Below are 26,746 nucleotides of genomic sequence, written 5' to 3' on the forward strand. Positions count from 1 at the left end.
GGATTCTCACCTTTTATTTTTCACTTCATAAAATATAGTGTACATAATTCATTTTTACTACCTAAAGAGATTTCTCCCATTTACATAGTGCAAATCTGTGAACTTTGATTTGTTTTTACTATTTGATTTGTTTTTGTATTTCATTGTTAAAAATTAAAACATTCAAGCCTATGAGTTTTATTTACAGAAGGAAATACAAGTATTCTGGATTCTCCAAGATTAAATTATATTCAGTATAATTTTTGGTAAAATGCATTTTATATTTTAAGTTTCTGGGAACTGCTAATTCTTACATAGTGTACATTCATAGTAATTCTCTAATATAAGGTAAATTTTAATTTAAGATGTAAAGACCTTTTCTACCAACTGTTATTTAACAAACCTCCCCTAGGTTTCTAGAACCAGAATAGTTTTACAATGTCTAAGCACACACTACTTTTAGAAATGATTAGAAAACCAGGGGTCCCGGTATTTGTTAAACTGAATCACCTGGCAGTAAAATTCGGTTAAGGCCCTTGGCATTGGTGACACTTCCTCCCACTCGGACCTGCTGCTGTGGTAGACCTGCACTTCATCTGTGATTTCATCGGGGGCATAATCACCACCTAATATGTAAATTTTATCTTCAATTCCAACTGCACCTGCATTAAAGCCTGCACATTCAAAAGATCCTTCACCCTTCCAGACACAAGTATCTGGACAAAAACTATAGACCTTATAGGTGGAAAGGTCACATATATACAGCGTGCAGTTTACCGGGACAGCTTTGATGAGTGTGGCATGAAAAAACTGCCCAAACTCTGCTACTAATTCCGACCACTGATCAGTTGTAGCGTTGTATCTAAAAAAGCAATCAAGTGATGGGTTAAAGGCATCTGTAATCTCTACCTCTGATCCAAGAACATAAATTACACTTTGGCATGCACTTGCTTCGGGGTAGTAGATGCCCCTGGGCAACGGGCTAACAGACATCCATTCTTTGGAAAGAGGGTTGTAAGATTCAACATCTAAGAGGCTTTTAATGTCCTGAGATCCCGTAGTCTTTCCACCTATGACAAACAATCTATTAAGAGCCATAACCGATGTATGCATGGTTCTTGGTGTTTTCATAGTCGATACTGGGAAGAAATCATTTTTGACTGGACAATAGCACCAGGTTTGATCAGTGGCGTCATGATATGACTCTGCAATATGAAGCCGAACTGTTCTACAACACGGCCCCTTGCAACCACCGGTCAAGAATATTTTTTCTCCGTAACTTGCCAGACTAGATCCGGGCAAATCAATCAGGTGTGATTGTGGCAGTATTTTCCACGAATCGGTTTTAATATTATAGCAAAATGTGTGTTGATTTTCGCCATTTTCCTCAGTTTTGTGAACAAATATGTATTTTTCAGTTGTGGATGGTCGCGCATCAGGGAAAAGTCCACCAGAACCTTGCACACACTTAACTGCATCCATGACTATGTCAAAGCAGTTGGTGTTTTTGAGTAAACACTCTTCACTGAGCAGACAGTCTTGAAGTGTCTCCTCAGGTAATTGGTGTAATCTTACTTTTTTAATCAAATAAGGCAGATGCTTTTGCCTCGCTTCTAAGTTATATTTAGTCCAATTAAGGACAACTTTCAGTACCGTTTCTTCTTCAGGAACATCTAACTCATCCGATTCCAGACATTTCTGCACTACTCCAAAATTCATCTCTAAGAAATCACTGGATTTAAATAACAAGGAAAAGTGATGCTGTACAAAGTATAATGCATGATCAAACAAACGGGGTGAGCCATAGCTATCTGATATAGATAATAACTGTAAACAATTGACAATATTAATACTTTTTATTAAGAAGTCACTGCAGGCTTTGGATAGGAAGGGAACTTGGAGAAACGATGACACCTGGAAGAACATTTCCACGTTATCACCTGTGATCTTTGCTTTTCCAGTATAGGCGTAATCAAGAAAGGCTTTTACCGCTTCAGAGGACAAACTGGTAATGGTAACACTCCCACCATCTCTTTCTTTCATGTTTACTTCAAACATAGCCCTGCAAAAAAAAAGAACATAGAAGAAGTACTCAGAAATAATCTATTCCATAAAAATTTTCAGTATTACCTTGAAAAGATTTCCTTCACCCTTAAGTTGATTTAAAATATATTTATAACATATATTTCAAAGCATCCTAATAAAATAGTTTAAAGTCTTGAATAGATACATACAATACTATTTATCTACAAAACATATGTATTACATAATTCCCACATTGCAAAATATTCATTATAACTAAGCTATAGCAACTATTCCAAAGAAGGCTATAAAAAGATTCAAATTTGGTACGCTGATTTGATGTTCTTATGTATTATTCATAAAATCTCTCTCTTATGGCTGAATTTATTTATTTATGGGTTGGTTAATTAGTACCAACTCTGCAGGTAATAACTAAAATTATTTAAGGTACATAATGCTTCTGCACTCAGTATTTAAAAGTCTCTTTCAAATGAATTTTTGATTTGGCAGTACTGAGACCTATGAAAATGGAATACAGTGAGTTATCAGATGCTGCAAGTGCATCTGTCTGTGTAGGGGAATCCACCAAATAAGATAAACACACATTTCATACGGCACTTTAGGAAAAAGGCAAAGTGATTTCAAAAAATGAAACAGCAACCATGTCCCACACCTACAGTCACCTATCTAATAAATGGTAGAGCTGGGATTTAGATTTAGGGCATGAGTATTAAGAGGCCAAGTGCTGCAGAACTGTACTATACAGCTTCCTCTGATGAAGAGGTGACATGAGGATAAGGGAGCAGAAAAGAACTACTTGGAAGAAAAACTGGATTAGGATAGAGGGGAAGAAACTGGTGGAACCTGAGAGTGACAGAGCATAAGAACAGTTAGGGCTCCAGGGAAGTATAAAGAAAAATAACAAGTTATCTGAGGACACATATGTAATACCTTAATCAATAAAGAAATTTAAAAAAAGAAGTTATCTGAGAAAAGAACTGAAACAAAACAAAAAAACACACAGAAGAATACATGCAGTGTAGTTAGGCAAACAGCTAATAAAAGTTGTATTTTTTGTCTTAAATCTTACTCTTTCATTGTTTGTTTATAAGAGTTTTAAACCCTGTTTACTTCAAATAAAAATTGCTTGAAACTTGAACATAATGTAAAAAACTGCAATGAGGACTTAAGTTACTGCAGAGTGACTAGGACGGCTGAAGTCCAGGATGCCACCAAGAGGCCTCACAGGGTCATGGGTTTGACCCCAACCCTTGCAGAATTCCCAATGTAAACAGTGGGTTCTTACAGTGCCATGACTAAGACACTCCTCGTAAGATGATCTACATGGGAACCAACTTATATTCAGAAGGTTGCCAAAATTGGAACAAGCTGGGTCCCCTTCAGAAATGCTTCTGGAGGAACTTCTCACTAGTATAGTGAGAGGTTCCAGAGAGGAGAAATCTTGAAATCCTCTGGGTTGGAGTCCCTCTCTTCCTGATAATACATTGATACAATCAATACGTGACTGAAATGTGGTTCAGACGCCTCATTTTCTTTGAATTTTGCTTTCATTTTGGATGAATCTGTTCTTTCCTCTTTTTCTAAAGGACCCAGTGCAGGGATCCCCTAAATAAAATGACTGTAGATGAAAGCAATTTTCCCATGAACATTTTAAGGGACTAATGTTCTATAAAACATCACAAAAGATAGTCCTAAATTTTCATACTCAAAAATAATTAGTTAATCTAGGCTCTAATGAGCTCTTTTCAAGAAATAAAAATTACTGTTGCATGCTCCTGTGGGTGGAAAATTGAGGAGAGTTTAAAAAGCTAACTTAATTATGCATATCATAAAATCTGAGGCATACACAAAGTAAAGTACCTGAAAAAGTCACTGCACGCTGCTAACACACAACGATGACATGGGATTATTTCATCTTTCATGATTATTTTGAAATCATAAAAGACATTTTGTTCTCTAAAATTCTGTAGTACACTCAAGATTTTCTGTCCATGATCTTCTGACACAAGTAAGTTGTTTGTTTTCTCAGATGGAATTCCATTACATGAGCTTCGTTGACTGAAATCATATGAATTATCCATATCCAATTTCTATTTGGACTTAGAACTGAAATGAAAAAAAAAAATCACTGAAGTAGAGTTCTAATAAAATTTTCAGATGAAAATTTGCCCACTTATCAATTATAAAAAATGCTCACTAAGAACAATGACAAAATAGTAGTCCTTGTTCTAAACATATGTTTTCATGACACTTAAAAATAAATTCCTTTTAAATTTGTATAAATGTGCTCACTGGAATAAAAAGTTAATAATTAAGGGATAAAGTTCAAGATATATAAGTGTGTTAAGTAGCACAATTTATAAATTATATAAATAGCTTATATAGGATCTCACTATATGACTAGTCTTGTTTTATGTAAGAGCCATTATTTATATAGAAAGGGTGTCACTACTATCACTACTTGCCCGCGGTAGAAGTGCAGAAAATGTAACTAAGACCTTGTCTATACAAAAAGAAATAGACAGCCAGTTTGAAAGGGTATTGCCATGGACTAGAACAAAGAATATCCTTACATGATATTATTCTACACTATCATTAAATTTTTTCCCAGATTTGGATCACCCCCATTACTTATAATAGTTCCTCACACCCATGGGGGACCTACCTCAGAGTGACCTGTGTGCTGAGAAAGTTCCCAGGACCCAGGCTGCTGGGTGCCTACGTATGCAAATTAACCTCCATATTTGTTGGGTTAATTTGCATACTCACTCTGATTGGCTGTGGGCATGGCGGAGGTACAGTCAATTTACATGTTTGTCTATTATTAGGTATGATGAGCAAAATAATGCATGAACGAAATGAGAATTTCAACAAAGAATTAAAAATTATTAAAAAATACCCAGCAATTTTAAAGTTGAAATATATGACTGGCCTGAAGAATTCATTGGAGAGTTTAAACATCAGACTCAGTCAAGCAGAAGAAAGAATCAGTTTACTAGAAGGAGGAACACAAAGGAAAATAAAAAAATGAAAAAGTGAAGAAAGCATATGGGACTCATAGGATACCATCAAAAGAACAATATATGCATTATGAGAATGCCAGAAGGAAGAGAAAGAGGAAAGGACAGAAAGTATTCGTAAAGCAATAATGGCTGAAAACTTCCCCAACCTGCAGAGAGAAATGGACATCCAGCGTCATGAGGCCCAAAGGATGTCAAATAGTGCTACACAGAGACACATCATAATGACATTGTCAAAAGTCAAAGACAGAATGATATTGAAAGAAGCAGAAGAGTAAAACATCACATACAACCCCCCTCCCCCGCCACCACACCCCCAATAAGACTATGGGCAGAAACTCTGCAGACCAGTAGAGAATGAGGTGATATATTTAAAATATTGAAAGAAAACAAATTATCAGCTAAGAATACTATACCTGGCAAAGCTGCCTCTCAGAAAAAATGAGAAGTAAAAACTTTCCCCAAAAAACAAAAGCTGAGGGAGTTCACTACCACTACACCTGCCTTACAAAAAATACTAAAGTAAGTTCCTCAAGCAGAAATAGGATGCTAACTAAAATCATGAGAATATATGAATGTTAAGTGTAACACTAACTGGTAATGGTAAATATACAGTCAAAGTCAAATTCTCTAATACTGTAATGGTGCTACATAATTGAATGACAACTCTAGTTTAAAAGTTAAAAAACAAACATATTAAAAATAACTATAAATACAATAATTTGTTACTGAATACACAATATGAAACTGATATAAATTGAAACATCAATAACCTAAAATATACCAGGGGAGGGAGGGGGCAAAAATGTCCAGTTTATATGTTATCAAAATTAAGTTATCAGCTTAAAGGGTGTTATATTTTATGTAAGCCTCATGGTAACCAATAAGGAAAAACCTATGGTAATTACACAAAATATTGTGATACAGGAGTCTAAGAATATTGCTACAAAAAGTCATCAAATCACAAAGAAGACAGAAAGATAAAAAGCAAGGAACAAAGGATATACAAAACTGTCAGAACACAATTAACAGCGTGGCAACAGCAAGATTTTACCTAACAATGATTACTTTACTAATAAATGTAAATGGATTAAAGTCTCCAATCAAAGGACAGAATGGCTGAATGGGTAAAATACAAAATCCAGCCCTAGCCGGTTTGGATCAGTGAATAGAGCATCGGCCTGCGTACTGAAGGGTCCCAGGTTCAATTCCGGCCAAGTGCACATGCCTGGGTTGCTGGCTTGATCCCCAGTGGGGGTGTGTGCAGGAGGCAATTGATAGATGATTCTCTCATCATTGATGTTTCTATCTATCTATCCCTTCCTCTCTGAAATCAATAAAAATATTTAAAAACAAAAACAAAAACAAAACAAAACATAAAATCCAACAATAAGCTGCCAACATAAAACTCACTTTGGCAATAGACACACACAGAATGAGAGTAAAGATGTAGAGAAAGATATTTTAAACAAATGGTCATTAAAAGAAAGCAAGGGGTAGTTGTACTTATAAAAAATAGATTTTAAACTAAAAATGGTCAAAAGATGACAATGGGGTCAATCTATCAAGAAGATATAAAAATTATAAATATTCATAGACCCAACATCAGAGCATCAAAATATATAAAGCAAATATTAACAGAACTATCAGGAGGTACAAACAGCAAAACAGTAATAATTAGGGACTTTAATACCCCACTTTCAACATAGATCATCCAGACAGAAAATCAATATGGAAACAGAGGATTTGAACAGCATTATAGACCAAAGAGAACTAACAGATGTTTACAGAACATTCTGTTCAACAAAAGCAGAATAATGATTCTTCTCAAGCATAAACAGAACATTCTCTAGGATAGACATATGTTAGGCCACAGAGCAAGTCTTAGCAAATTTCAGAAGACTAAAACCATATCAACTCTGTTTTCTAGCCATAATCATATGAAACTAGAAATCAGTAACAGGAGGAAAATGAGAAAATTGGCAAATATTTGGAAATTAAACAACACATTCTTGAACAACCAATGTATCAAATAAGCAATTAAGCAGGAAATAAAAAGTATCTTGAGACAAATGAAAATGAAATTACAACATACCAAAACTTATGGAATGAAGCAAAAGCAGTTCTAAGAGGAAAATTTATAGCAATAAATGCATAAATCAAGAAAAAGGTATCAACTAAACAAATTAATTTTACATCTCAAGAAACTAGGGAAAGTAAGGAAATAATAAAGCTTAGAGCAGAAATAAATGAAATAGAAAAAAAAAAAGATTGACAAAACTAAGACATAGTTATTTGAATAGATAACAAAACTGTACCTAGACTAACCAGAGAGAAAGGGAGAGGTGGAGAGATCACAAATGCATACAATTATAAATAAAAGAGGAGACATTATAACTGATATCACAGAAATACAAAGGGTCATAAGAAACTACTATGAACATTTATACATCATCATACCAGATTACCTAGATGAACTGGATAAATTCCTAGAAACAACCTCTCAACTCTGACTCATGAAGAAATAGAAAATCTGACCAATTACTATAAGATTGAATTAATAATCGGAAACCTTCCAACAAAGAAAAGTCCAGGAGCAGATGGATTAATGAGTAAAATTTACCAAACACTTAATAAAAAAAGAATTAAGGCCAATCCTTCTTAAACATTTCCAAAACAACTGAAGAGGAAGGAATACATAAACTCATTTTACAAGGCCAGCATTACTGTAATACCAAGCCACAAAAAGCCACTACATAAAACTAGATGCCAATCCCTAATATAGATGCAAAAAAATCTCAACAAAATATAAGCAAGCCAAATTCAAGAGCACATTATAAAAAGATTATATTCCATTATTCATCCCTGGTATGCAACTTACACAAAACAGTAAATGTGATTCACTACATTAATTATAAAGATACAAATCATATGATCACTCAATAGATGCAAAAAAAGTATTTGAAATTTCAGTCTCTATTCATAAAAATTCTCAACAAACTAGACCTAGAGGTTATTATGTTAAGCAAAATAAGCCAGTCAGAGAAAGACAAATATCACATGATATTACTTATATGTGGAATCTAAGGAACAAAATAAACTGACAAACTAAATAGATCCAGAGGCATAGAAGCATGCAACAGACTAAGGAATCTTGGAGAGAAGGGGAGATGCGGGCAGTAAGAGATTAAACAAAGAACTTATATGCACACTAGGGGCATGAATTCGTGCACCTTAAAAGGAACTGTGGGCTGCGAGGCTGTGGTGGGCACAAGGGCGGGTCTCGGCCCATCCTCTACCATCCCACCGCGGCCAATGCCCACCATGTCCCTGCCCGACCCCTCCCGCCACGGCCCTGGGTCCTGTCTTCTGGCAGCCCTGCTCTGGCCGCCGCCACTCCCACGTGCTAATGGTGCCAGCCCTGCTTGCATCTGTTGACAGCGCAAAGCAACTGGAGCTGGTGCCAGCAGTGGGTGCGAGTGGCAGCTGCTGCCCCAATCACCCCTCGGGAGCAAAGAATTTTCAGTAACCACCAGAGGCTCACCCCGATGACAGCGACCGGCGCCCTGCCTTGGTCTGATGCTTCCACTCACCTTCTCTACCATTCCGCCGTGGCCAATGCCTGCCATGTTCCGCATTCTGCCACCTGCTGCCGATGCCCGCCATGTTCCGTGTGCGCCCCCTGGTGGTTAGCGCACGTTATAACGACCAGTTGTTCAGTTGTTTGGTTGTTCCACCGTCCAGTCTATTTGCATATTAGGGTTTTATATATATAGATATGCATTGCCCGTGGCCACAGACAATAGTGCTGTGAAGGCCTGAAGTGGGACGGGAACCAGATGGAGGAGCAATGGGGAAAAAGGAGGGACATCTATAATACTCTCAATAATAAAGACAAAAAAAAAATCTCAACACAATAATAAAGGCAAACTATAACAAGCCCACAGCTAACATCATACTCAATTGTGAAAGTTGAAGGCTTTTTCTCTAATATTGGGTTTAAGAAAAGGGTGCCCATTCTCACCACTATTCAACATAGTACTGGAAGTTCTAGCCAGAGTAATCAGGCAAGAAAAATAAATAAAAGACATCAGAAGTGGAAAGGAAGTCAAACTGTCTTTTTTTTTTTAAATAAATCTTTATTGTTCAGATTATTACAGTTGTTCCTCTTTTTCCCCCCATAGCTCCCTCCCACCCAGTTCCCACCCCACCCCATGCCCTTACTCCCCACCCTCCGTCCTCGTCCATAGGTGTAAGATTTTTGTCCAGTCTCTTCCCGCACCCTTCACACCCTTCCCCCTGAGAATTGTCAGTACACTCCCTTTCTATGCCCCTGATTCTATTATATTCACCAGTTTATTCTGTTCATCAGATTTTTTATTCACTTGATTTTTAGATTCACTTGTTGATAGATATGTATTTGTTGTCACTTTGTTGTTCATAATTTTTATCTTTACCCTTTTCTTCTTCTTCCTCTTCTTAAAGAATACCCGTCAGCATTTCATATAATACTGGTTTGGCGGTGATGAACTCCTTTAGCTTTTTCTTATCTGTGAAGCTCTTTATCTGACCAATTCTAAATGATAGCTTTACTGGGTAGAGTAATATTGGTTGCAGGTTATTGCTATTCATCACTTTGAATATTTCTTGCCTCTCCCTTCTGGCCTGCATAGTTCTGTTGAGAAATCAGCTGACAGTAGTATGGGTACTCCCTTGTAGGTAACTAACTGTTTTTCTCTTGCTGCTTTTAAGATTCTCTCTTTGTCTTTTGCTCTTGGCATTTTAATTATGATGTGTCTTGGTGTGGTCCTCTTTGGATTCCTCTTGTTTGGGGCTCTCTGCACTTCCTGGACTTGTAAGTCTATTTCTTTCACCAGGTAGGGGAAGTTTTCTGTCATTATTTCTTCAAATAGGTTTTCAGTATCTCTCTCTCTCTCTTCTTCTGGCACCCCCATAATTCGGATGTTGGTACGCTTGAAGTTGTCCCAGAGGCTCCTTACACTATCCTCATGTTTTTGGATTCTTTTTGCTTTTTGCTTTTCCGATTGGGTGTTTTTCGCTTCTTCGTATTTCAAATCTTTGACTGGATTCTTAGGATGCTCTAGTCTGCTGTTGGATCTCTGTATATTATTCTTTATTTCAGTCAGTGTATGCTTAATTTCTGATTGTTCCTTTTTCATATCCTTGAAGGTCTCACTAAATTTCTCGGAGGTTTCTAGAAGATTCTTGAGTAACCTTATAACCGTGGTTTTGAACTCTATATCCAGTATTTTGCTTTCCTCCATTTCTTTCATTTGTGACATATTTGTCTCCGCATTTTGGCTGCTTCCCTGAGTTGATAGAGTGGCTTTGTGTGCTAGATGTCCTATAGGGCCCAGTGGCTCAGCCTCCCCAGTTACCTGAGGTGGACACTCTTGGTGCACTCCTTTGAGGGCTATGTGCACAGTCTTGTTGTAGTTAAGCCTTGATTGCTGTTGGTATCACTGGGAGGAATTGACCTCCAGGACAATTGGCTGTGAGGACCAGCTGTGTCTACAGTGGGAGACCAGCTGTGCTGGAGACACCCTTATGGGGCAGGACTTGCTTCAGTGTGGCTTTGGAGCTCACTGAGTCTGCCCCTTGAGTGTGTCGCTTATGGATGTGAAGAGTTGTAACCTGGTATGGTCTCACACTGACCACTGGGTACACTGGCTCTTGGATCTCCAAGGAGGTGCAAAGTCAGCCGCTGCCTGAGGCCACCCAGCAGGAGCAACAGAGAGATCTTCAGATTCCTCCTCTTTGTTTGGGGTTTGGAGGTGCCCAGATGAGGCCAGCTGTGAAGCAATGCAGGCTGCTGCAGGGCCTTAGGCCTTCTTTTGGAAGCTTTGGAGCTCTCTGACCCAGCTGCAGTTTGTTATGTTTTAGGTTGCAAAAGGCCAGGCCATTCATATGCAAAAGCACTGCACACAGCTTGGGTGGGGTTGTAATTGGGTGGGGCGGAGTCTCAGGGAGTCACCAGGGCGGAGCAAACAGCAATGTCTGCCAGTCAGCCCTGCCCTGGAGAGGTCCCTGGGTCTCTGTGTCCTGCAGCCCCGTGCAGGAATAACGATCGCTGCGAGCACCTCCGAGAGAAAGCCGCCCTCGCGTTCCGGCCCAATGCCAGACAGTACAGTTTCTCTCTGTATGAGTCTGGGTCCCCAGAGTCTCACCCAGAACTGGAGTTCAGAGCAATTGGGAGCTTGTATCTCACTCCCGATTGAAAAAAACAACAGCACACCCAGTTGCCAGCCCATTTCACGCGCGCCTCCATACGTCTGCACTTCCGCACCTCCTACCAGTCTCAATGGGCTTTTTTCTTTCCTTCTAGTTGTAGCCTCCATACGTCTGCACTTCCGCACCTCCTACCAGTCTCAATGCGCTTTTTTCTTTCCTTCTAGTTGTAGAACTTCTACTCAACCAGCTTTCCCGTGGTTCTGGATGATATTTGTTTTGTCTTTCAGTTGGAGTTTTGATGTGATTGTAAGAGGCAGCAAGTACAGTTGTTTACCTATGCCGCCATCTTGGTTGTTCCCAAACTGTCTTTTTTACAGATGACATGATTTTCTATATAGAAAAGCCTAAGGATTCCACCAAAAAAGTGTTAGAACTAATAAATGAATTCAGTAAAGTGGCAGGATACAAAATTAACATATAAAAATTAGTAGTACTACAACAAATTATCTAAAAATGAAATAATAAAAACAATTCCAATTACAATAGCATCAAAACCAATAAAATACACAGGAATAAATTTAACCAAGTAGGTGAAAGATTTATATACTGAAAACTAAAAGACACTGATTAAAGAAGTTAAATAAATGGAAAGATAACCCGTGTTCATGGATCAGAATAATTAATATTGTTAAAATGTCCACACTACCCAAAGCCATCAGTAGATTCAATGCAATCCGTATCAAGATTCCCAAGGCATGCACCGGCCCAGTAGGTTGGAATGTCTGAAAACCAAAAAGAGTTTCAGGTTTGATCCTGTCCAGGGCATGTGTAGGAGGAAACCAAAAGATGTTTCTCTCTCTCTCTCTCTCTCTCTAAAATCAATTTAAAAAAAAGATTTCTAAGGCATTTTTCACACACACAAAAAAAGAAAAAACAATCCTAAAATTCATATGGAACTGAAGACTCTAAATAGCCAAAACAATCCTGAGAAAAAAAACAACATCAGACACATCACATTTCCTAATTTTAAACTATATTACAAGGGTAGTAATCAAAGCCATATGATACTGGCATAAAAACAGACACAACAGACTAATGGAAAAGAATCAAAAGCCTAGAAGTAAACATACAGAATCAACTAATACTTGACAGGAAGCCACAAATACTCAATGGAGGGAAAACACTGTCTTTAGTAAATAATGCTGGGAAATTGGATATTTACACGCAAAAGAAATGAAATTCGACCTCTATCTCATACCACTCACAAAAATTAACTCAAAATCAATTAAAGATGTAAATGTAACACCTGAAACCATAAAACTCTTAGAAGAAAAATAGAGAATAAGCTCCTTGCCATTAGTAATAGCAATGACTTTTTGGATCTGACACCTAAAGTCAAACAATAAAAACAAAAATAACCAATGGGACTACATCAAAGTAAGAAGCTTCTGCACAGTAAAAGAAACAACAAAATAAAAAGGCAACGTGTAAAATGGAAGGAAATATTCTGCAATCACATATCTAAGGTGTTACTATCCAAAATATATAATATACAGCCCTCATCGGTTTGCTCAGTGGTTAGAGTGTCAGCCCACGGACCCAAGGGTCTTGGATTGGAATCCTGGTCAAGGGCACATACCTGGGTTGCAGGTTCCCTCCCCATTCCTGTTTGGGGTGCATGCAGAAGGCAATCAGTTGATGTGCCTCGTTCACATTGGTATTTCTTTCTTTCTCTCCCCATCTCCCCTCCCTTCCACTCTCTCTGAAAAGCAATGGAAAAAATATCCTCAGGTGAGGATTAACAACAACAACAACTCAGTAGCACAAAAATTCCAACTAATCCAATTAAAATGGGCAGTCGCCCTAGCTGATTTGGCTCAGTGGATAGAGCGTCGGCCTGTAGACTAAAGGGTCCCGGGTTCGATCCTGGTCAGGGGCACATGCCTAGGTTGTGGCTCGATCCCCAAGAGGGGAGCATGCAGGAGGCAGCTGATCAATGATTCTTTTCATCACTGATGTTTCTATCTTTCTCTCCCTCTCCCTTCCTCTCTGAAATCAATAAAAATATTTTTAAAAATAAAAAAATAAAAGTAAAAATGGGCAGCCGGGCTGGCATGCCTAAGTGGTTGAGCGTCAACCTATGAACCAGGGGGTCATGGTTCGATTCTTGGTTGGGGCCCAGTTAGGGCACATGCCAGGGTGCAGGCTCAATCGCAAAAATTTATAGATGATTTTTTATATGATTTTTCAGCTTTAAACTGAAAGCAACCAAAATGTTGCTCAATAGATAAATGAGTATACAACTATGGTACATCCATACCATGGAATATACTCACCCTTCAAAAGGAATAAATTATTTATATAACAACTTAGATGAATTTCAAGGGCATTATCATGAGTGAAAAAAGTCAATCTCTAGAAATCACATACCATATGATTCCATATCTATAATATTCTTGAAATGACAAAATTAGAGACATGGAATACAGATTAGTGGTTTCCAGGGAGATTATGGTTCACAATCCTCAGTTGTGATTGAGGAAGATGAGGAGGTGGGTACGCACAAGGTAGGTGGGGGGGTGAGGTAGGCACAAGAAGACCTTTGTAGTAATCTATAATCTGTATCTTGATTGTGGTGGTAGTTACAGGAATCTATCTATATATGTGATAAAACAACAGAACTATATGTACCAATAACAAATTCCTGGTTTTGATTTTGGTCAATAATTTATATAAGTTATAACCACTGAAGAAACTGAGTGAAGGATACATGTGATCACTCTATATCATCTTTATAAATTCCTGTATCTGCAATGTTTCAAAATAAAAATTAAAAGAAAAATACAATAAAATATAAATTCAGTTCAGAAACTATTTTGATATCCCAGTTTTGTTCTAATTTAAAACACAAAGAAAATGCAAAGAAAACATTGTTGTTATTTTTTCGGTATCCATTTGTGGTTCCTCAGTTTTTAAAAACAAGTTGAATGTAAGACAAAACACCTAAAAGGTACCCAAACATGAAACTTTCAAAAGGATAAAAACTGTATTTCTGCACAGTGGCACAAATCTTGAGAATATTAATTTTAAAAAGCCCACACGGCCCTGGCCTGTGTGGCTCGGTTGGTTGGAGCATCACCCCATGTGCCAAAAGGTTGTGAGTTCAATGCCCAGTCAGGGCACATACCTAAGTTGCTGGTTTGATCCCTGTCAGGGCGTGTAGGGGAGGAGCCTATAAATGCTTCTCTCTCATATCGATGCTTCTCTCTCCCTTCCTCTCTAAAAAAATAAGTAAATAAAATCTCATATGTAGCTATTCACTTGTATAAAGTTGCTAAAAGTTAAAGCCTTTCATGTATATCCTAATGACAAATCTATAAAGCTGAAATTTTTATTTCTTAAATTTGGTTTGAGTAAGGGTCCTGAATGGCTCATCAATCACTAGTGACTTCTATTGTGGCTCTCTGAGGGTTTGGCTTGCCCATCTGCCAAATGGACACACCAACTACACTGTACTATTGTAATGCTTAATTGATATCATTAATATTAAATATTGTCAAGTGGTATGCAAATATTAATGGTTAAAATCAATAATGACATGTACTTAGCCAGTAACATTATTTTAATTCTTGGCAAAATATCTGTAAGGCATTTTTCCCCTCCAAACATTCTGCAAATTCAATATCATATTTTATTAATTTTGACACTTTTTTCCACATTTAACATATCTAAAATTGATAGGTATCTTAAAATCACTTTTGGTCAGGGAGCAGTCATGCCATATTTGTAACTATGTGTACACGCCTCAGAGTGTGAAGAATGGGTATCAGCATCTTAAAGAAAACCCTGGAGATAGATAACAATGGAAACTCATTTAAGAAATGATACATCACTAATGTTCATAACAGAGAACGGTACGTGGTAAAATATGGACATCAAGACTCTGAGTTGAAAGTGAATTGGAAGAGTTAAAAAGATTCTGAATGTGAAGAAGTTTTAAGAGCATCTCAACTAATTTTGCTTATATATACATTTATATATGTACTGGGGGGATATATAATTTTTTTTTAGAAAAGGACTTTCCATAGTATGAAAAATTCCAAGTGATAAAAAGTTGCCATAGTTAAAATGGCATTTTTCTTTCTTAGTAGCACATAAAACAATGGTATATGTTATAGAACTGCATCTCAGCTTCATCTCACCTTCCTACTCAAAACATTGAATCAATTTTCAAAACTACTATGTTCTTGTTCTCTTTTGGTGTCTTCCATTAACATTTTATTTAAATAATTGAATCAATAAAAGTTCAAGGATCAAGCCTAAGGACCAAGCCTTTGATATAATGACAAAAAAAAAGTCACTCAATCAAGGCTTTGATTTCATTGGTTCCCCCCAGTGATATTAGTTTGGTCACTGATGTTGTAATGAAGAGCATGATTTCTGGCCTATTTTATTCCATATTTATTATAGAGTGCTAACTACATTGCCAGGTACTGAATTAGGCACTAGAGATGGCATGGAGAATAAAGTCAGACTTGGTCCCTGGTTTCTTGGTATTTAGTATCTAGTGGGAAAGACTGACAAATTATAAATTACTAGAGGCCCGGTGCACGAAATTTGTGCACAGGGGTGTGTGTCCCTCAGCCCAGCCTGCACCCTCTCCAATCTGGGACCCCTCAAGGGATGTCCGACTGCCCGTTTAGGCCCGATCCCGGTAGGATCGGGCCTAAACGGGCAGTCGGACATCCCTCTCACAACCCAGGACTGCCGGCTCCCAACTGCTCGCCTGCCTGCCTTCCTGATTGCCCCTAACCACTTCTGCCTGCCAGCCTGATCACCCCCTAACCATTCCCCTGACAGCCTGACTGATGCCTAAAACTGCTCCCCTGCCAGCCTGTTTGCCCCTAACTGCCCTCCCCTGCAGGCCTGGTCACCCCAAACTGCCCTTCCCTGCAGGCCTGGTCACCCCTAACTGCCCTCCCCTGCAGGTCTGATCCCCCGCAACTGCTCTCCCCTGCAGGACTGGTCCCTCCCAACTGCCCTCCCCTGCTGGCCTGATCGCCCACAACTGCCCTCCCTTGCAAGCCTGGTCCCTTCCAACTGCCCTCCCCTGCTGGCCATCTTGTGTCCACATGGGGGCAGCCATCTTTGACCACATGGGAGCAGCCATTTTGTGTGTTGGAGTGATAGTCAATTTGCATATTACTCTTTTATTAGATAGAATTATAAATACTGTGAAGAAACACCTGAGAAAATGAAATAAAAATGAACACTGTGAGGGGAAGTATTCAATTTCAGATAAAAATGGTAACAGTGAACACTTACATAGTGTTACTATGTGTCAGACTCTGTATTCCATACTTTATATACTCTTTAATCTTCTAAACCACTGTTGTCCCCATTTTATACACAGGGAAAAGGAAGCTTTGCGAATTTAACTTAATTGCCCAGGATGATGTAGCAAATAAATAGGGTGCTGGCATGTAAACTCACAGTCTAATCCCAGGTCCTTGTTTTCATCCACCACATTAGGGAGAGAGAGCCTTTCTGAGAAAAGTGTCATTTAAGTTGACACCTGAACGATGAGAAAGTAAAGGGCTGCTGAACAAAATTGTGTATAAAGCCCTCAAGTGGGAAAGGGTCCCAAGAAGACAGGGCACTTACAAGCATCAAATCCTGTCTTACAGCAAGGTGTAGGGGACAGGATTATAAAGGGGAAGGGGCTGAGGTGAGGCCTGGGGGTCTGCAGACGTCAGCTTTTGTAATTAGTCATCAAGGGGGTGAGGTGATGTTGATGAGATGATGTTTTGACTCCTGGTGGGTCGGTCTGACCCTGCTTATCAGTTCTGCTTGCTGGATTCACAGCTGAGTAACCTCCCTAATCACTTCACACAGCCCTTGAAAAGGAAAAACTTACCCTCCTATCCCATATAATAAAAGGGTAATATGCAAATAGACCCACTGGCTCAACTACCAGTCGCTATGAGGCACTGGCCACCAGGGGGCAGATGCTCAATGCAGGAGCTGTCCCCTGGTGGTCAGTGCGCTCCCACAGGGGGAGCGCTGCTCAGCCAGAAGCTGGGCTGACATCCCCCGAGGGCTCCTGGACTGCGAAAGGGCGCAGGGATCTCCCCAGAGGGTCTCCCCCTCCCCCAGTGCACAAATATCTTCACCGGACCTCTAGTTCACATATAAAAAACTTAACCCCCTATTCATGTAAGTAGATGTCCTAAGATTTAAAATGATTATTTCTCAGATTAATGCAGGTGGCCTATCTATTAGATTATAAGTCACCCCTATCACTTTCAGCACTGAAATATAGCTGAGAGCTAGGAGGTAGGTGAGATAGGACTCCAGAAGGCCAGTGCTACCTCATGCAGGATCCCATAAGCCACAAGAACCTGAAATTTTATTCTAAGTGCAATTGGAATCACAGAAGATTTTGAACTGAACAGTGATAGGATCTGATTTATATTTTTAAGTATCATTCTGGCTGATGTTTGAAGAATGAATTTTAAGAAGGTAAGAGAAATCGAGTCCAAGTTACTTATTTATTGAACACATTTTAAAAAGTTTACGGAGTAGCTAATATTGTGGCAAGCTCTTTCCAAGGTACTGCAAATACAGCAAAAACAATACAAAGTCCTGCACTCTGGAATAAACTTGAGTGGTACACACACACACACACACACACACACACACACACACCCCTCTCTTTCCGCTACATCAACAATTTCTTCCACTCTACTGGACATTTTCCATCAGTGTACAAATTTTAGTACCTCCCATCTTTAAATAAACATCAAACAAAACTATATCCTTTGACCTTTTATTCCCCTCTAGCTATCATCCCATTTGCTACTCCCTAATTGAGAAAAACTTCTTTAAAGAACAGTCTATAGTGCCTTAGCTGGTTTGGCTCAATGGATAGAGCATCAGCCTACGGATTGAAAGGTCCTGGGTTCGATTCCGGTCAAGGGCACATGTCCGGGGTTGCGGGCTCTGTCCCCAGTAGGGGGCATGCAGGAGGCAGCTCATCAATGATTCTCTCTAGTCGTTGATGTTTCTACCTCTCTCCCTTCCTCTCTGAAATCAATAAAAATATATTTAAAAACAAAAAACAGCCTGTAGTACTTCACCTCCAGTTAGCAGAAACCACTATAATCAGGGCCCTCCCTTTCACCCCACTAAAACAAGTATTAGTAAGTAGAATGCCTTATACTTTACATTATCTTTACATTTTCTCTTATTGTAGCATTTTTGTACATGCTTTATCTGCTCTGCCCGATTGTAAACTCTGCAAGGTGTAAGCAGACCTTAACTATAACACATTGACACGGGCTTTTAATAGTATTCGCTAAACTCATACATCAAGCGAGTATTTCATTTTACAGCTTTTTTGCAGACTTGTGTATGTGTGTGTGTTTCAAAACCCCATTCATCTGCAAAGTAATGAAGGGGGCTCATGATATCACGAAAAGCTACTAGAAACAAGCACAGATGAAAACGGAATACAACCCACGGTAAAGAGGATGACTGTGCTCATTACTATTGCTGGCCTTTTATTGACATTCCTTGGCAGCCAAAGGAAGAAGAGGATCCGAATCCCACAGTGTGGGCAGCATTTCACCAACCACAAAGTTGGGCATTTACATTCACCTGCAGAGGTCAACTTTTCCCCGGACCAAAACCCGGAAGGGGCTGTGACCACCAGGGCTGTCACAAAAGTCACCGACAGTCTACCTGGAACAACAACTGTGGAAGCAGAGACATCGGTAAAAATAACGGAGCAAAGACAGAGTGGCTCCGAAGGGCTGCTGAAGTTATTTAACTTGGCTCTGCTGCTTTCAGAGCAAGGACCCCCCCGTGAGACGGTGGACCCCCCGGTGCCTCCACAAGAGAATCCTCCGCTTTCTCCCCCGGGATTTGGTCCAGGCTGGGCAATCGCAAAACAGCATGAGTCACTTGATGGTGAGAACAAAGGGTCAACAGGAGCCCAGCGGCTCGCGGGCAGCCTCGGCCCCACTGGGCTCGTGGGGGCAGGAAGTGTCCTAGGGGAGCGGAGGGGTCCAACCCAAGGGGCTCGGGGAGGAAGGCAACGGGCACCAGGCAGTCCCTTCCCGGACGCGGAAACCTCTCCCGGTCCCGAACACGAAGGAGCGGCAGAGGCAGCCGAGGCCAAGGGGATCCTCTCTTCTGTGGGTCACGGGGGTCTCCTGGAATAAGATGCTATCACCCCACTCGGGACCGACCCCAGAGATCACCCACCTGCCACGGCGGTATCCGAAGTCTCCACCCCAGCCTCTCGGCCTCCAGAGGGCTGACTGCGATTGGCTGGCACCGCTGTCCCGTTAGCTCTTCTCCGCGTGTGAGTGGCATAACTCGCCGGCTCTTGGCCTCGGTCCCGCCTTCCGCTCGCGCCGAAGCACCGCCCCGTGACGTCACACGCTGCCGCAGAGCGCAGAGGCGGGTCTCCGTCTCCGCCCAGCCGCGGCGCTGGGGGGCGGGGAGGGGAGGGGTCCAGGTGGGAACGTGCGCGTGAGCTGGTGCGACGCCCCGCCTCTTCCGCCGGGACGCCGGGAAGAGGGGGTGGGGCCCGGTTAGCGTCCGTGCCCCCAGGCCCGAGGTGGCGGCGAGGTTCCTCTCCAGTGGATGGTCCCCGGTTCCGCTCGCCCGGCGGTTCTGCTCGGTGCCCGCGATGGAGGGCGTGCGCTGGGCCTTTCCCTGCGGCACGTGGCTGCCGAGCCGCGCCGAGTGGCTGCTGGCGGTGCGATCGATCCAGCCCGAGGAGAAGGAGCGCATTGGCCAGTTCGTCTTCGCCCGGGACGCCAAGGCAGCCATGGTACTCACGGGTCTGGGGTGTTTTGAGCCGAGGGAGCAGCTGTTGGGGGAGACGGGCCGGCGACACTCGGGGCGGGTCCGGGCGAGGAGGGTGGGCGCTGCGAGTCGGAGCCTCGGCCTGGTCTCCACGGCCTTTGTCGTCGCTTCCGAGGCCTCGCTCGCGGCAAAAATGAGCCCCTCCCACGTTGTCATGGAAATGGAGACCCTGCGAAACGGGGAAAAGGTGGAGGGAAGGCCTACGGAGTCCTTGGATTTCTTTCCTCGTAATGAATGCTTTTATGTTTCTATTTGTTATCTTTTTTATTTTTATTTTTTGCCTGGGCGCATGCTTGGGCGTCTGCCTATTAAATATCCCTCCACTGTCTGAGGGCACCCTGCACGTGATAGGCCCCCCAAAATACTGGGGGTGTGACTGCCTTTACCTTTGCACACCCCGGAGCTGGAGGAGGCCTAGACCCGCCTCCTTTACCAGGGAAACGGAAGCCCACGGAGGATGCGGCCCATGTGTACCTTCCTGACCACATAGCGTGGAAAACAGCATTTTAAATAGGATTACTTATTTTAGTTACGTATTTTTTAAGCAACAAATGGAAAGTTGGATTTCAAAATTATTTCTGTGTAGCGCCGTTTGAAACAGCCTGCAATTGCCATCCCTTCAAAAACAGTCATTTCTTGAAATTGTTCCTATATTGAAACACCTTTTCACTTGAAATTTGGGCTAATTCATTAATCTCTTGAAGGCATATTGGTGAATATTTTTGTACTCTTTTTTTTTTCAATTGTAAGAAATTGTGAAGTTCAAAGTATTGCAGTATCTAAAACTCATTGTTAGATTGAAGCAAAAAAAACAACAACGAAAGGTATCTTACAAAATATTGTATACTTTGTTATACCCCTGAGTATTTTTGTGTGATTATAGTAATTTCTTAAGTATTCGGTGGAGGTGGGGGAGAGTAGGAGGGAGTGTATGTGAAGATAGATCATGGGTAGCTAATTGTTGAAAGTGGTGGGTATATAGCAGCAAATTTCAACCTTTTTCATATCATGGCACACATAAACTTCTGAAATTCTGCGGCACACCAAAAAGTATAATTTTTTGACCATCTGACCAAAAAATAGGCATAGTTTTGATTTGTTCACTCCTATGGCTGTTGTTGTGTTGGCTGTTGTCATTTTATAATTTGACAATCTAAGGGCAAAGAGGTCAGTGCCCCTGACTAGTCTGATATTGCATATTTTAAAAATTCTTGATCACACCATTTGGAAATCGCTGGTGTGTAGGATCTAGAAATGCTTGTACATATGCACAGAGATGTATGTACAACAGGGTTCGTTACTCACTGGGGAATTTTTTATAATAGCAAAACTAGAGGCAGCCTAAAATGTCCAATAATGGAGTAAGTCAGTCTATTTATACTTCCTTGATACTGTGAAACACTATGCTATAGTTAAAAGTGTACAGAACAGATGGTTATGGACAGATATGGAATAATCCCCAGCACAAGTTAAAAAGATTATACATGGTAGAATACTACATAGAGTAGGATCACATATGTGTAGACAGATAGATAGCAAATCATATGCATATGAACTTATATTTAGGTATTAAAAAAAAAAAAGACTGGAAGGATGCCTACTTGTTAATATTGGTTATCTGTTGAGGGGAGAGAATTGCTAAGGAGAGACTTTTTCTCCGATCTTCTTAAGCATTGCTTAAATCTTAATGCAATGTATTTTTTAAAAACCTAAAAAATGTTTTAGAAACCACCAAAATATACTTTACTTTGTATGCTACAGGCAGTGTACTTACACATATCAAATGTTTATGTTTTATTTAACAGGCTGGTCGTCTGATGATAAGGAAATTAATTACAGAGAAATTGAATATCCCTTGGAATAATATTCGTTTGCAAAGAACTGCAAAAGGAAAACCAGTTCTTGCAAAAGACTCCTTGAATCCTTACCCCAATTTCAACTTTAACATCTCTCATCAAGGGGACTATGCTGTACTTGCTGCTGAACCTGAGTTACAAGTTGGAATTGATATAATGAAAACTAGTTTTCCAGGTAATGTTGCATTTTTGTAGTACAAGAGTTTGTATCTCCTTGTCTTCATTCATACCTATTTATGAGTAATCAGCCAGGAGATGTATTATACTTAAATTTAGGAAAAATATGCTCAATACTCAAAGGTAGTTTATCTGAGAGAGCGTATATGTATATATCTAAAGGGTATATTTCTTTGAATATTAATGGACTTCTACATAAAGAATAGATTCTCTCCTGGCCTGTGTGGCTCCATGTTTGGGCATCGACCTATGAACTAGGAGGTCATGGTTCCATTCCGGGTCAGGGCATATGCAGGGGTTGCAGGAGGCAACAGATAGATGATTCTCTCTCATCATTGATGTTTTTTATCTTTCTCCCTCTCCCTCTTCCTCTGAAATCAATAAAAATACATCTTAAAGAATAGATTCTCCATGTAATGTTTTGTCAGAGGCAAAGTGAAATGTAAAGATTTTTTAATTATACCTCAGCTTTTTAAGAAAGACTAAATTTGAAACTATTTTAGAAGACTTACATGTGTAAGAAAAGTTTTTCAATAGCTCTTATTATCTTATTTAAATGATGTTAAATCGAACTGGGCTTGAGTTAATTTTCAGAGGTGTTCTATTAAAAAACATAATACTAATTATAAGAAGTTTGTTTCACTTAAGCATGTCTCAAAATTAATCAATAAATTGGTTTATTTAAAAGGTAATCTCAATGATAAAGTTTATTGCAGTTCTTAGGAAAAGATGTTATATCTACAACTCTTAGTAGCACATTTATATAAGTAAAAATGAAGAGCAAGCAATTATTGAAATATTTAAGTTGCTTATATTTTGCCTTAGAAATTTGTAATTGGTGGATGTAGGAACTGCTAACATTTATTGTGGGTTGAATATGCCCAGGGAATTTTATAGAACACGGGTTCTCTTAACTATAATTTTTATCATCATTAACATTTAGTGAGCACTTACTGTGTGCCAAGGCATTTTACTAAGTGCTCTGCATATATTCTCCTATTTAATTGTCCCAACCACCCTAAAATGGATATACTGTTGTTTTTATCAAAAGATAAGTAGCAAAGCAGAAAGCTATTAATAGAGACAACATCTTCCTTATTTCATAGTGCAACTTCTTCATCTCCACACTACCTCAGGATCTTATGTTTTCCTGGGTCTGGAAGATTTGTATTACTTTTATCCCCCACCCCAATTTCTGTGTAGATAATTTATTGAGTGGTTATCTTTCACCTCAGTCTTACTTTAGGGAAGCCTTTGTGAACTTTTAATCTAAGCTAGGTTTTCTCCTTGTAGGCTCTCTTGTAAAATGTATTTCCTGCATTCTGGTAATATATCTGTTTATAATTATTTATCAGGATGATTGATTGCCATTCCCCTGGTTCTTATAAGCCACATTAGAGCAGGAACTAAGTTAAGCTACATCTGAGTTTGTTCACTATCACATCTCTTAGCACCCTCCTAGGTTATAATAATGCCCAATAAATATTTGTCAAATGGGCTGCTATAGTAAGGTTTCATTCAGAGTATGGCTGTGAACCTCACCTCTCACTTTTGCTGTAATTGTCTTTACCTTGGATTTTCCCACCAGCTACTTGTTCTCTTGACTTGCTCAGAAAACCTTCCTATTACAACTCTATTGTTAACTTTGCTCAGCAAGAGGCTCTGCTAGTAATGACAGGGATTCTTGACCTGAGACCCTGGATAAGCATCAAGTCATTTATTTTAACCTACTGAAATTATTTGCTATATTTTGAGTGAATTTTTCTCAGGAGAGGATCTGTTTTTCAGCAGTGTCATAAAAGGCTTATTCTGAAAGAACCATCACTGTAGAGGATTTGGAATGGACCCTTAAGCTTTCATAATTTTCTGTTGTCCCTATATGAACTTTTCCTGAAGTCAGAAATTACCAGAGAGGCCATTGCTCCTCAGAGTGCAGTCAGCTTATTATATTGAAAGGTTGGCTCATCAGGTTGATACCTGCCTGGAAATTATGCTTTACTGTAAGACATATTTTATTACCAGTTGCCTTGATGGATACTGTTTGCTTTGATCAACACTAAATAAGTAGGTAATTACTAATTGAAACTTTTAATAAATGATAGGATGATAATTGAGCATTAATTGAAGATCTAGTTTCCTGATAATTTTATTAAGACTTTTTTTACCCCCAACTTTTGTTATTTTATTTGACTAAGCATAGTAGCCATGCCTTTTCCTATTCTTTGGTTCATTGCCAAAAAGCTATGATATATTAAAAAAATCATAAGCCACACAATACTTTCCAGTCGGCACTAGTATTGTTATCATGTCAGTAATTTCTACTAGTGATAACAGTGATGGACATTATTTCTCATTGAGGGTGGGTAGTAGAGAGTGGTTTATTTCACTGGAGAATCATTTGAATCACACTGCTTATCAGAATAAGTAAAGAAATTGTGCTAAGGGACATTCCCAAAAGTTACTAAATGATGGAGGGTAAAATTTAGGACAGCCTCAAGTGCATTGTAGTTTGTACTGGATATTTTATTTGATTGTCAACTCTGGAGATGGAGTCAATCTTTGTGGGCATCATTTGTATTTGAAAGACTCATTTTCATTACTCCTTTGTCTGCAGGGAAACATGTAGGAACTTGTGGAGTCTTTCCTTGTCACATTAGCCATTTCTACTAGATGCATATCATTTCCCTCCACCTCCTCCCAGTTCTCCCATTGCTTCTATGGCAGGGCAGGAGAAAATATAGTAATGGATTTAGTAATGGGTTTCTTCCTTCTAGCCAGATGCCTACAATTGAGATTATTGCACTACTTTATTTGCTTAATGGAGAAAGGACCCTGATAAAAAAGTAGCTGGTGCATAGTTAGTACTCAGTAAATATTTGTTTAATGAATGTCTAGAGAAAAGTAATTATAAGATATTGGGGACCTTGGTAAAATAAATTATCAGTGCAGTACTTTCCTAACCCTTGGGGGGGAAGTGTTTTGTAAGTCATCCTAATTTATGTATCATAAGTGTAAAAGAAAGCATAGTTTGTAACAGTGATGGCGAACCTATGACACGCGTGTCAGCACTGACACGCGTAGCCATTTCTGATGACACAGGATGAAACATTTGCTGCTCCTGAGGATGAAACATTTGTGAAATAATGTTTTTTCCTCGAAGTGACACACTACCCGAGTTATGCTCAGTTTTTTGGCGAAGTTTGACACACCAAGCTCAAGAGGTTGCCCATCACTGGTTTATAAGCATAACCAATGGACGCAGACAATGGGGTGAGTGTGAGGGCATGATTGGTGGGGTGGAGGGGGCAATGGGGGAAAATGGTCACATATGTAATACCTTAATAAAAAGCTTCCTTTGTGAATTGTTCAGTTTTGTTCCCATATTTACAAAATAAGGCAAGATAGATATAGTATAAAAACTATGATTTAAATTTGGGAAAAGAGTGTTGCTGGGGCTGACCAGCAGACCCTGAGCGACGGATGAATGGATTATTCCAACACAATGTTTGCTATGAAAGAGGGCTAAGGGACTGCTTGGCTAAAGGAACCAGACAGCCTCAATTGCCTGCCTCGTTAGGCTTTTATTGCAGCAGCAGTTTGAGATAAAGTTTATCTTTTAGATATAATCAGTAGGATAAGTAATATTGGGAGGACACATGTGTTTGTAGTGTCCTTTAAGAATGGACACCCAGAAATTAAGCATAAGGATTCCAGTAGACACCCGGGGGTCTGCACGTGCACAGACTTGTTTGGAAAGGTCAAGGAATAATTAGGGGCACCGCCTTCGACACTCCCCTGTCAGAAATCGATAAACAGGGTGGGGACCTTCCACACCCTTCCCTTTTTTCGGAATGTCCTCCTTACAGTTTCCAACCAAGTCTCATGCTTCCCCACAACTATGATACTTTTCCCCCAAAGTTTTTACATTTTCTGCTTTACATTTTTATTATAAACTTTTCTGGATATTAATTAGCACAAAATTACTCAATGTTTTGAGATTTAATACTAATTTAATAGCTTTGAAATGACTATCATAGGACTGTTTTCTAGAACAACTGTTACATAAATTAAGTATAAAGCAAGTTGTGGTATATATGATGGCTAGGACTGGTAGGACCTGTTTCTTGTCTCCTTCTAATGTAGCATCTCCTATACTATTTTAATGGCTTCTTAATTGATTTCCCATTTGCTTTTGTACTCACCCCGTTAATACAGTGTTGGCGTGGTCTTTAAACAAACCTACAGCAGTTTTCTTAAAATTCTTAGGTTGGTTCTTTTTTAAAAATATATATTTTTATTGCTTTCAGAGAGGAAGGGAGAGAGAGAGAGAGACATCAATAACAATGAGACAGTCATTGATCAGCTGCCTCCTGCTTACCCCCTACTGGGGATCAAGCCCCCATCTCAGGCACGTGCCCTGACCAGGAATCTAACCATGACCTCTTGGTTCATAGGTTGACACTCAACCGCTGAGCCAGTGGGATGTAAGTTGGCTCTTAATAAAATCCAATCCCTTTAACATGACCCTATCATCTTATTCTCATTTACCACCATTTGCATTTCTTACTGCTCTCTCTGCTCATTATTTTCTGTCTTTACTCT

General features: G+C 39.7%; 2 protein-coding genes across 6 annotated transcripts in view; one reads left to right on the forward strand and one right to left on the reverse strand.

The window, feature by feature from the left end:
- Positions 1–368: 368 nt before the first annotated feature.
- KBTBD3 (kelch repeat and BTB domain containing 3) lies at positions 369–19,865 on the reverse strand. 5 transcript variants are annotated; one of them, XM_054724861.1, is made up of 4 exons: positions 19,503–19,865; positions 12,874–12,996; positions 3,883–4,128; positions 369–2,041 (listed from the first exon to the last, which is right to left on the reverse strand). In XM_054724861.1, exons 3-4 carry the CDS (start codon positions 4,101–4,103, stop codon positions 439–441), a joined length of 1,824 nt encoding a protein of 607 aa, XP_054580836.1. In that variant the 5' UTR covers positions 4,104–4,128; positions 12,874–12,996; positions 19,503–19,865; the 3' UTR covers positions 369–438. The 5 variants fall into 5 exon arrangements, with proteins under 5 accessions (XP_054580836.1, XP_054580837.1, XP_008154306.1 ...); XM_054724862.1 differs by lacking the exon at positions 19,503–19,865 and adding an exon at positions 18,894–18,913; XM_008156084.3 differs by lacking the exon at positions 12,874–12,996.
- Positions 19,790–26,746, forward strand: part of AASDHPPT (aminoadipate-semialdehyde dehydrogenase-phosphopantetheinyl transferase) — a 28,619-nt gene continuing 21,662 nt past the window's right edge. Inside the window, exons 1-2 of the mRNA XM_008156083.3 lie at positions 19,790–20,076; positions 21,917–22,142. Of these exons, the coding sequence (XP_008154305.1) occupies positions 19,933–20,076; positions 21,917–22,142 (370 nt within the window). The 5' untranslated portion in view covers positions 19,790–19,932. The remainder of the gene's footprint in view (positions 20,077–21,916; positions 22,143–26,746) is intronic.

This window comes from Eptesicus fuscus, chromosome 13, assembly GCF_027574615.1.
Source record: "Eptesicus fuscus isolate TK198812 chromosome 13, DD_ASM_mEF_20220401, whole genome shotgun sequence".
Lineage (NCBI taxonomy): Eukaryota > Metazoa > Chordata > Mammalia > Chiroptera > Vespertilionidae > Eptesicus > Eptesicus fuscus.